At 37.6% G+C, this 12,410-nt stretch overlaps 1 protein-coding gene across 1 annotated transcript in view; it reads right to left on the bottom strand.

Moving 5' to 3' along the window:
- crp (cropped) overlaps nucleotides 1–11,720 on the bottom strand; it is a 52,327-nt gene extending 40,607 nt beyond the window's left edge. The window contains exon 1 of the mRNA XM_067768918.1: nucleotides 11,170–11,720. Within this exon, the coding sequence (XP_067625019.1) occupies nucleotides 11,170–11,258 (89 nt within the window). The 5' untranslated portion in view covers nucleotides 11,259–11,720. The remainder of the gene's footprint in view (nucleotides 1–11,169) is intronic.
- Between the last annotated feature and the right edge of the window lie 690 nt (nucleotides 11,721–12,410).

Here is a 12,410-nt window from a genome sequence, read left to right as displayed (position 1 = left end):
TATTTATATTTATTTAATATTAATTCCAGCCTTTTACAACATCAAAAATTAAATTGGAAAAAGTTGATGTTTGCATAAGCATGCATGTAAAATGGTCAATGGCAACAGTGCTTATCTGTAAACAATACACACACAAATATGTTATGTACATGTAGACAGACGCACACATTGATTCCTACGGGCTTGAGAGTTCGGTCAAACGTGTTGTTTCTGTTTACATCCAAGCATTCCCAGCGACGAAAATCTACACACATATTGCTCCACTCATTGGCAACATATTATTTTTCACAAGCTTGGCCGCTTTGTGGATAAAACTGATTAAATATCTTTCGAGTAGTAATCCAATAAGCAAAGCGATCCCCGGACTTTGACATTGACAGTTGCGTTGGGACCATAGCGGATTCCTGGCTGAGGCCTATCAAGTAGAGACGCCTTCTATGAGCTTCCGAAGTTCATATTGAAAGGAAGTTCCGGCATACAAATTCGAACCAAATATCCGCGTGACAGTTAGCAGGCATAACATAGCCCATGAAAAGAAAGACATTCAAACACTTTTTAAGTCAAAACTTTGGTTGCCGTTTGACTGTCAAAATAAGTATTGAATCCCCAACCATCACAGTGCTTCTCATCTATTCAATTAAAGCCAATGCCGTCACCAGGCAGGCTAATCTCAAGTTCATGAAAGATATATGTACATACTATCTATTTAGCTTTAACCAATCCCTACATAAACATATCAGTCGACTGCCTGAGGTGAGATCATGATAGATTCCTATAAAGTATGATCCTAAGCAACATACTCCCATAATCGAGCTTAATAAGATGGGTTCCTGTTGGAGAGCGACTCTGTGTTAGTTGGGCTGACATATAGTCCGCGTAAAACGGCACTTGTCGTTGTAGCTATACAGATAATCTCCCAAGGTTTTGGGGAGTGCTATCGATGTTCGTTTGGCGGATATATGTACATAGATCCGCTACAAGCGCCATTAAGGAACAAGCCTGGTCATCTCGGAAACGATATAATATGACCGAATTGAACTTTCTGGGATTTCGCGAACCTGAGTTCAATTCGCACACCAGATTACGTCTAATAAATACACAATAATACATAATACAAAAAAATCAGATTGTACCCAATCCTTCTTCCCCTCTTGATTCTCTAAAATGGCATAGAACAAATGAAGAAGCTTGGCCCAAAAGTCGTCAGAAGCAGTTGTTAGTTTACATTTTTATTAAATACATACCATATTAGACACCACATAACATGTATATATATGAACAATCATGTGTTTTTATTAAACACATGTACGAACAAGAACAAAAAAACAACTAATATAATAACAAACACTGCAAACTGTCAAGTATTCTCTATTTGAATACGTGAGTAAATAACACACATGTAAAATAACAGAAAACGCAATAAATTCCAAAAACAAGCCGACAACCCACAATCCAGTCCAGCAGTCTGATTTGCTTCGTGTAAAAGCCCAAAAAACATTCAGTTTAACTCTCAGCGGCAAATCTAAATCGATGGAGGCTCCAAATGAATCAATCAACCCACCAACACTACTAAGTCCATTCCCATACATACTTACATTGAGAAAACGTATAAACAAAGAAAAAATAAAAACAAAAAACAGAAATCTTCGACAAAAAGGAAAGAAGTTTTCATGCGAATTCCAAAGCGATGTTGCAGTCATCGGCGCCGGTTTTGGAATGCGGTTCCCCAGCTACCATCTCAGCAATGTCGATTTCATTGGTTGCTGGCCTCTTTATGCGCCAAGATGCCAACTCTACGAAACGCAGGCAAACAAACATTTGCCCACACACCCTCAAACCCCCTGTCGAAAAGTGTGTGACGATGTTCAAGTTTCGTGTATTTCAGAATGAACTTGCATACTATGGCATTATTTTGTGCACTAACGTCGTCGATTCACCTCTCTCCAATCAACCGACCAACATGTATGTAATAAGTACATACATGAGCCAACAACAAAAGCCGCTTCCAATGGGCAAGTCAAAACCAGCCGTTCTTGTTGGGGGGAAAAGACGAGAAAACATAGAAAACGGATATACTCTCACAGCTGAGCTAAAGCCGCCAAAATGGAATGTCAGAAATGGAACATTTTGTCAATTGAAATGGAAAAAATTTGTTCAGCTGATATATCAACGAATAGGTAGCCTATACATTTGATTACAGTAGCGGCTAACTCAAGCTAACTTGAGCATAATGACAGCTGTAAGGTAAAGAGGAGGAACAAATATTGATAACATACGAATTCAGCTAACAGCAGGTAGAGCTGAGCAAGTAAGTGAGAGCATAACACGGGGACTCCAGCTTACTAGGGAAGAAGAGACGCGTCGAAGTTGAACCTAACGGCTGGGCTGCTTGGCAGGAGCCTCTACGGACAGATGTCCTCCAAGGGAAGAGATAGTTGCTCAATGTAGTGGTCTGGATGATGTGAACTATTTGCAATGACACCACCATCTTTCGATTCGGTTGTAGGTGCAACGGTAATAAACTATTTTCTTGCAAGGGCCACGCGACCGCTTGATGGCTAAATTATATAGTTCCCAACCACCTTTGTGAACGGATTCAAGTGGTCGCCAGCGCAATTTATAGCTTCTCCAACCCAGTTGTTAATCTCACGAATCTAAGGCGAATCAGGCAGGGGAGGCTCTGGCGACCCCAAGTTCCTCCTGGAACTAGAGGGTGGGCGGGATGGCCTAGAAGGTACATATTATCTCGTTTCTTAGTAGGTCGGGCTTGTACCTTAATGTGGTCATAATAAATCGTTCCCTAGTGGGTCGGGCTTGTACCTTGTTGGTGCTTGTTAACGGAAAAGACCATCAACATCGATCTCCAAAACATCCGGGGAGTTTATTTGTCGCTACAACAACAATAACGGCCACCGTGATGTGGAGGTAGTGTGCTCCGCCTGCCACAACGAATATCCTGGGTTCGTTTCCCGGCCAAAGCAACATCAAGTTTTTTCAAAGTAAAGTCTTTCTTAGAGGGGTCGCCCCTCGGCAGTGATTTGGCAAACACTTCGAGTGTATTTTTTTGCCATGAAAAGCTTCTCAGTGAAAACTGATCTGCCTTGCAGAAGCCGTTCGCAATCGGCGTAAAACATGTAGGTTCCGCACCGCCAATTTGTAGGAAAAATGAAAAGGAGCACGACGGTGATTGGAAGAGAAGCTCGGCCTCGGAGGTCATCGCGACTTGCATTTATTTATCAAGACGCGATCATTCTCACGATACCAAACGTCAATGTATGAATCCTGTCTGTGGTCAGGTCGGAAGACGCGCTGTGCTTGTTGCAGTCAGAAACCGAATACACCGACATGGAATTCAAAGATATTTGACGACGGATAAACTATACTCAGAGATTGAAAAAAGTTCTGGGCATCAAACGTGTTTATCTGCGCCTCTGGAAGATTACCATCAGTAATTGGTGCTTAACCAGTGAGGCGATTTTGGGCGTTACATATTTAGTTGCCCCAGTCATCCTTGCATCAAGATAATCGACGCCAATTGGAACCTCCAAAAAGAGAAGGCCTCAGCACCGAGGTGTACTGGGTTCAATCCGACAAAAGATTTTCTTTGGATTTCCAGGTTGACATTGTTTTCGATTTTGGTAGACAAAGTTCTTTAGATTTTCGAATTTCGGACGGCGGTTGGAAAAGCACGGATTTTTTCCTTTATGACAGCAACTTCATCTCTTTCACTGGGCCTTTTTTCGAATTAGTAATCACTACATCCTAAGCACAACATACGAGTTCGGATTTGCAGAAAATTAGATTTTTGTTGGCTACTTAGTAGAAATAAGTGGCAGAAGCTGGAAACCTTAAACGCACAAGTTGTTTGGTACGACAAAATTTCAACGTTGACAAGACTACCGTATGTATTTTTGTATTTGTATTTATTAGGTAATTCATTATTCAAAAATTATTTTATAGTGCTATTCGGTAAAAGGCATAAAATAGGAACAATTTAAACTTGAAACATAAAGCTAATGACTATGGCTAAGAAAGGTTACAATAAATAATCTATTTAATAAATAATAAATAAATAAATGAATGATAGAGTACATTTGCTTAGAAGAAATCAGTATTTTAATTGCCTAGGTTTTTATAGAAACTTGTTAATTCTTTATTGAAGAGCAGAGCATTGCTTATAAGCCTAAGTCTAGAAGGGACGAGTTCCAAAGACGTATGGAAGTAATGAAGAACTGGCGATCAGATATTAGCATACGATGTGTGAAGTGGGTAAGGAGAACAGATCTAGACGACTGGAGAAAATTTTGCCTCTGATACAGATAGTCAGGTTCCTTCATATATATTATGGATGGTATGGATGGTCAAAAATCTGGGTAACGAAGGTGAAAAAAGGCGATCATTTCGGCATTACTCAGATTTTTTTAGCAAAACTGGTCAAATACAGAAAACAGTGATTAGTAGATCCAACGCTTCTATCACTGAGTATTTTGCCCATAATTGGGTCGACAAAGGTGGCAATCCTTCGTACTTCAACTTTTTTGAAGATGCTTAAACAATCTCAGACTTTCTTTGTATAATGGCCCGATAGATAGGTTTATAACTTTAGGATTCACCAATGGTATCGGACGTCAAGAGTAATTCTCCTCTTCTCAACAACATCAACATCATACCAGCGTATAAATACATGCATAGATGCATACGTACCTACATACATTTTTTTTTTTATGTATATTGCAATGATTGTTTTGAATTTATGTGTGTTTACATATATAATGTATATATATATATATATGTATATACCTATCCACATAGCTTTAAATAAGTACACATTTACAATTCACTGACGTAATTACAGATATTTTTGTGGGAATGAATGAAATCAGCTGATCACGTCCATGGTGTACCAAACATAGTAGGTGTGTTGGTTTGTAAAATGTATTGGAAAGTGATATTAAATACTTAATATTATTTTGTGGATTTTTTTTATGATCTTATTAAAATGTCGGCTACCTCATCGTTACAATAACATCAGCAACCTGATTAAAATTATTTAGGAAATGTAACGACTGCGCAGAATAAATTGCAAAGTTGATGTTCAAGGGATTTGTGGATCTGTTTAGGCTAAGTAATGACAGCAGAAAGTATTCCAACCTCCACTGAAAGACAGGCGGTTAAGCGGCAATTAACAACAACAAGATGCAAAAGGTGACAGGAGCCAATATCAATGATAATCGATTTATAAAAATAACTACACCGGGCAATTTTCTTCGATTTGAAGAGGCGGCGAACATATAAGAAGCATACTTCTCTTGTGGCGAAAGGTGAAAGCTTGATTTCCACCTGACGCAATGCAGTGCCTTTCGTATTTTTTTTTTTATTTATTCATTCTTAAAATCGACTGGGCATAGTCCTCACAGGTATGTATGTACATATTAGGCCGGGTCGATTTGTGGGGAGGCAAAAAAATCTCTCTGTGAAAATCATATTCTAGGGATCAAAATAAGAAACTTTGCCGAAGGAATCATACCTCTAAACTGAATTCTGATGCCCCCCCCTCCCTTTGGGTCGTAGGGCAAATTTTGAAAAATCCCACTTTGAAATGCCTATGTTTTTTCTTTTTGGAGTTTATTTTTCTCTTTAGAAATTTATTTAGTCAGATCATATGTAAATGAAAAAATTAATTTAACTTAGTAATAGAAAAGAAATTAAAAAAAAATATTAGAAATTAGCGTTTTTACTATCGCCTTTTAAAACCAAGGCATCACTGTGATGCATTTGCATGTCGTAAACATAGTTGTGTGGGTTTTTTATTCAAACGTTTTAAAAAATGAAGGTATCACTGTGACACAATTGCAGATCGTAAAATTGCTTGTGTTGTTTTTTTAAGCCACCGCAAGACACAGCAGGTAGAATTGAAATAGCCCCTACCCAAAACTTCGACCCAAAGGGGGGGACATCAGAAATCGTTTTAGAGGTATGGTTCCTTCGGCAAAGTTTCTTATTTTGATCCCTAGAATACGATTTTCACAGAGCAATGAGCGATTTTTAAATCGACCCGCTCTAGTGCATATAGTATATCAATTTATATATGTATGTATAACAAGATAATAAAGTAAAAATAAGAAAATATTACATTTTTAATTACATAACAAAGTATCAGCTTTAAAGATGAGTCAAAATCGGCATAGTTGCAAACACAGCGCCTCGTCTGCTAACTATTTGCATGATACATTCCAATTTGTAACAGAAATCTCCTCGGTAGGGTGAGGTTGATAAGAGAAAGCTGTGAAGCTTTGTATTGAGCTTAACAACCACTCTAAGGTGCGTTGACCTATCTATATATATAATAAAATATAATTGATAGCATCGTAGCACAGAGGTTCGTATCTCCGCTATTACGCGCAACTCGTTTTGTAGCGAGTTATTTAACCACTTCAATCTTTATACCTACATATATGACACTATTTTGTCTTCGATTCCAAGCTAGAAAAACTGACGAAACTTTATCGGAACTTCAAAATTTCTACCATGAGAAAGCGAGACCACTACTCCCCCAAAATAAGTGAGTTTGGCATGTTTTTGTTTGTTTTAAATTTTTCACTTATTTCACAAGAAAGTTGAGTTTAGTTTTGTATTTAAAAACAAAATTTTATTTGTCAGAACAAAAAATTTAAAAAACGGCCAAATTGCAAAAAAAAAAAAAACCCCAACCAATTCACCGTGCAGAAGAATGTGAAGTCAAAAGAAAATTTTCAATTATTTCGATGAACTGATAGATTGTTGTACAAGGCGAATCCATACCACGTGGTGGCAAAGCGAATTCAACAAATTCACCGTGCAGAGGAATGTCAACTCAAAAGAAAATTTTAATTGATTTCGATTAACTGACATATTAAAGTACACGACGCTGTATGGAAAATAAACAAGAAGAAGCAATCAGCTGTTGGGATAACAACACCTGGTACTGAATTCGCCTTGAGGCGTTGTATGGAAAATAATCAAGAAGAAGCAATCAGCTGTTGGGATAACAACACCTGGTACTGAATTCGCCTTGCCAAATAGAAACTGGCTCTTTTGCTGAAATTGAGATTTAATTAATCTTAACAGTTAAAAAGTTTTAAGTGGAGATACATAAATGTCTGTAGTATAAGAGGAAAGTAGCACTGCAAACAAAAATATAGTTTTGGGATGGGTATCTTTTAAGAATATTGTAGCGTAGTTTCAAAAGGGAATTTCAAAAACACAGTTTATGTCGAACTGGGGTAATGGTGGCCAAGAAATGGAACTACATCTCTATATATGTATCCTGGGTTTCATCCACATTTCAGAAATTGTTTCATGAAGAAAATATGGTAACTGAAAATTATTGTCAAGGCCCGAGATGAGAACGCAAACACAATTGGTTTGGAGACGCAGTTGCCACATCATTTATTCATTTGGGTCCAAAATTCATCAGAAAAAATAACCAAAAGTTTTGTTTAATTTTATATTCGTTGGAAACTATACAATTTTAAAATGTTCAACGGTTTTCGATACAAAATTTTTCGAAGCAGTGCTATTTTTATAGATCCTCACTTTTTCCTTATATGGTAAGTCTTAATACCAGAGCCTAAATTCAGTAAGTGAAAGTTTTGAAGTCACATTTACTGAATCTAGCCTTAGGCCTCATATTAAAAATCAAACGTCTTAAAAGTTTCAACTGCGCAATAACGGAACCTTTTTGTATTTAGTTAGGTACGTTAACAGCGTTGCTTATTTAAGCTTATCGGGTTCTGCTAGCACCTACATGAATAATTTTACACAAAACACTTATTCCGAAATCAAATCTCGAAATGCAATCGTTTATTCGTTAACCTCTTATCTACAATTGAGACATTTTCGGTAAAGCCAAGAAAACTACCTGGGCACGTATTACGTTTTACGATCCGTGATCGAAAAAAATTTTTTAAATCACAATTGCTCTGAAATGGTGGTTCGGATTAATTACATACATATGTGAACTAGCGATAAATAAAATTCGTTAGATCCACAACTTATTACAATTTTAGAAATTAGTTTGGCAGTTGCATAGTTATCGTTTGAGTGAGTACGCCGGTGTGAGTGAGTACGCCGGTGTTCTTACTTTAAAAGCTTGATTTTTCTATTTAAAAAAATAATATTTAGGAAAGGTTTTGTTTATATGTATTTAAGGAAATCAATGTGTTGGCCATTTCGGAAAGATCCGGGGTTTTTGCATCAAAATCTCGCAGACCGTTCCAAAATTTTCAGGAGTAGCTCCTTGCGAAGGGATTGTCCCTCGTTCGCATGCTCCAGAGAGGCTTCTAACCTAACCCCGGTCTTTGGAATTGGTACTGCTGCGCCTGCTGAAAAGAAATAGATATACATAAAATAGTCACACGTTTGCCTGTATATCTCGTGCAAAGCGTAGTTTCACCTAGAGTTAACTCCTAATAATCGTCGCGAACACAATTTCTTTAAATCATTTGTCGCTCCTTGGCGGTCACGCATAAAGGCGACTTAGGGTTGCTATGAATGGTCTATTAATACTCATGACTATCGTGGCACAGGGCGCCTCTAGTTTTTTCGGCTGTTTTTAAGAGCTAAAATTTACGATGTGCGAACAGTAGGAATCCCTACGACCAGTCGCTACCACGCCTCCTGAGCCTCACACCATATGCCAATACAGAAGCTATAGGACTTCGAACTCATACCTTCGTCGACGTCACTTTCCTAGAAGCTCTAGGTGTAGCTCCAAAGACTTTCCAACGGATGCTTTTGTCGCGCTATGCTGCCGAGCTACACTTTGAAACGTTAGGGAGTGACTATTCGGCCAAAGATGCCGCCCTCGAAATCATAAGCAGTCTAAGTGGATGTCATTGCGTCATGGGTGAAAATCCGTATAATCCTCGGCGCATCTACATAATTAAAATTTTACAAGGACCCTGGGTAAAATTTTTAAAATGTAGACCAAAGATTGCAGACGTTTGTGTTCACATTGATTTCAATAGTCTTCGTTAAATCAAATTTAGAATGAAAGTCGACGGATTTTAAGTTGAAAGTTGTTAACTACTGTTTTCCGGCCTTACGATATAGGAGCTCATTATGGATGACCGCGTAGCTTCAGTTTTCAGACAAGTTCGACTGTCCGCTACGTTAGGGTAATATCACACACGGTCATTAGTTCCACTGTCTTGGGATTTTGCTTCACCACTTTGAGTGTTCTTGCGAAGGACAAAGCTCCACCCGGTAAATATATGTGCCTACGTATTCACAATTGTAAAAGGAGCCGTAACGTGCAGGTGATATTTAAACTTGGTTGATAGGCTATAATCAATGTGATTCACTCCAAGGGACTAGTTTTGGATAGGGCCGCCAACTTTAGGAAATGTCAAACCGGAAGACTTGGGTGTTGAAGGATGAAGTGTGAAAATCAAAATTAACATTTCAGACGCTATTGCATAGTTTCGCAAATAAACAACAGATGTTTGAATGTAAGCCCAAGTGATTTTTTAAACCCTTCTCATAAGTACATACATATATCCCCAACTTAAGTATGAGGTAAAAATAATTTCAAAGGAGTGTTTATGCCCCTAGAGCCTACTAAAGGATTTTGCATCACTGATTTCGCTTATTCTTGAGGAAAGTTTAAAAACATGTTCGCCTTGGGTCATTTTATTTGAATTCATTGTTCATTACTAATTTTTTCAAAAATGCAAAGTGGGTATATAAATTTATTATATAACTTTTCTTTTAGTATTTTCTTTTAATAACTTGGTGAATTGGGTGATGGAAAGCCCGTGTTAAGCTGACATCGAAAGCGCCTGTTATTTTAAATAACTTTTGAATAGTTATATAGAGTTAAATTTCGCAATTAGTTTCTTATAACTGGCGGCGATGTGCATCCGTTGATACCACTTTCGACCATATCCGAACAATTTTCGACATGAACAATAAATGGCCTAAACAGTCTTAAACGAGTAGAAAATATAGTAACGCGCCGGACGCCGATATTTTTGACATTCGGCGGCGGCGTGCGAAAAACGACCAAAATCGGCGGCGTATATCTCTAATACATACATATATATATATATATATATAAATACGTTGACAGAGCAAATATCTTTATGCATTCATGCATACTATATAAATTTATCTACATACATTTCTATATACACCAATTTCATCAAGTGTTATATAAAACGTCAGATGCAAATCTGGCAACAGTCGCAAAAAAACTTGATTTTCCAATCAACTTTTTACCGCATAGCAGCTGTGAACTCGTCACAACTCTATTCTTCATCAGCTGCTGTACTTTTGCGCCAACATACGTTTCATGACAAATCACATGTAGATTGCCGAATCGACCGCCACTGTAAACAAAAAATCAGCCGTTTTCAATATGGACGCCAGAAGCTAACGCGTCACTACGTTTCCAATTTGCCGCTATCACTGGAAGACAAGAATGTTGGCGCGGCGACTGGAATTTGTTGAGCGCATATTTACACAAATTCTCTCTTTCGTTTATACGAGAACACCGCACACATCATCTGTTATTTTTGTGTTGTTGCTTTTGTGGGCATTTTGTGACGCGTCCCTTTTCCACGCTTCTCATAAATTTTCGTTTTCAATATGACGAGAGGATATGCACATATGTACGTCTGTACAAGTGTTCCCAATTTTGTTTTTACCCCCAATAAAGCAAATAGCTTCATATTCCATTAACCATCTGTGCGCTGTAGCAGCGGCTGTACAAAAACAACACAAATGAATGCATGGGCAGCCGCAGAGCTACACTCACTCTCTAGACACGGCACAGATGTTTTTCACCGTTTTGCTTTCGACTGGCGGTACAGAAGGTACATTTTGGATAGTAAAAATTTAGTGTACGTTTGTTTGGGTGTAAATATGTATGCACATTTTACCTTATCTACATATGTATGTATATACTAGAACCTGTATTATGTGTGCTAAATGTTTTGTATTGCCTCAATGAACGTATAGTAAACGAATAGATGCATATAAGAAAAACCGACGTCATATGGTGGCGCAGGTACCCAACTAACAGAAATGTTAATTAAACTTTGTTTTATTTTTTTTTTTTCTAAAATACATCAACAAATGGCTGAATTATGTCGCAAATGAATTTAATTTAATTTAATGAGAACTTACTGTAGCTCCTCGTCCAATTCCTCTGCACTGTTGTATTCGGCGCTTTCCAAAATGACTTCCTCTGTCTTGATATCAACGGGTACAGACATTTTTGTGGAACGAAATGTTTGAAATTTTTGTGCGAACTGCTAGCGGCGTTGGTTTCTTTTTCACTTATTTATTTTGATTATTAATTATTATATTTAGCACACACACATACACACACGTTTTTGCAAATTTAGCAAATACGACACGTGTTTTATTATATTTTCTTTATGTGTATGTAAATATGCACAACAGCCACACACCAATAAATTTGAAGATGGCTGGCGAGACTGAATTTTCGGCGCCTTTTCTCACACCACTTTTCACGAGAGAAATTCAATAACTCACAATTATTTTACACTTTGTACTTGGTTTTGGGCGACCGATTTAAGACAATTTTACTCGATGCGTTATTTGAGAATTTTATTATTTAAAGAAATCAATTACAATAAAAGCAAAACGTCAAATATTAAGCGCGCAATTCCACGTAAAAATGCTACGACGTTTACCGCCTTTTGCTGACTTTACCGGACTGGCAGCGACGTTTCTGTCGCCGTTTCTCTGAGCTTCATTGGAAAGCAAAGAAAGAACTGGCGAATATCGAACAGCGGTGCCAGATACCAAAACTTGCTTCTTGCACAGCGAATTTCGTGAGTTCATTGCAAGGCGAATTCAGTAGAGGTGGTGTTATCCCAACAGCAGATTGCTTCTTCCTGATAATTTCCATACAAAGCCTTGTACAACAAAATGTCAGTTAATCGAAATTAATAAAAGTTTTCTTTTGACATTCTTCTGCACGGCGAATTGGTTGAATTCGCTTTGCCACCACCTGGTATGGATTCGCCTTGGTTCATTGTAAATATTACCAAGTACATTGTATACAATACCAAGTGTGTCAACTAAGCGATAAACGTCAAAATTACAAACAGCCTCGCTCACCTGATGCAAATCTCAGGTCTATAGTTGCATTTTTGGTATGTAAGCTTCCTTTAAGCTGAGTTGCATTTAATAGTTTAATAAAACTTTGTAGTATTTACAAATGAAATTGGTGCATATATTTCCGCGGAAATATAAATAACAGAAGATTTGTAGCCTCCAAAAACGCGAAAACATACGGAAATCAAAATTTATTTAAATTAGAGTCAAAAAAGTCTAGTGGTACTTAACAATATATAAAACGACACACGTGTGGACATGTTTCCCTCAGGAAAAATTTC

Source organism: Eurosta solidaginis, chromosome 2, assembly GCF_040869045.1.
Source record: "Eurosta solidaginis isolate ZX-2024a chromosome 2, ASM4086904v1, whole genome shotgun sequence".
Lineage (NCBI taxonomy): Eukaryota > Metazoa > Arthropoda > Insecta > Diptera > Tephritidae > Eurosta > Eurosta solidaginis.
This window is presented reverse-complemented; position numbering and strand designations above follow the sequence as displayed.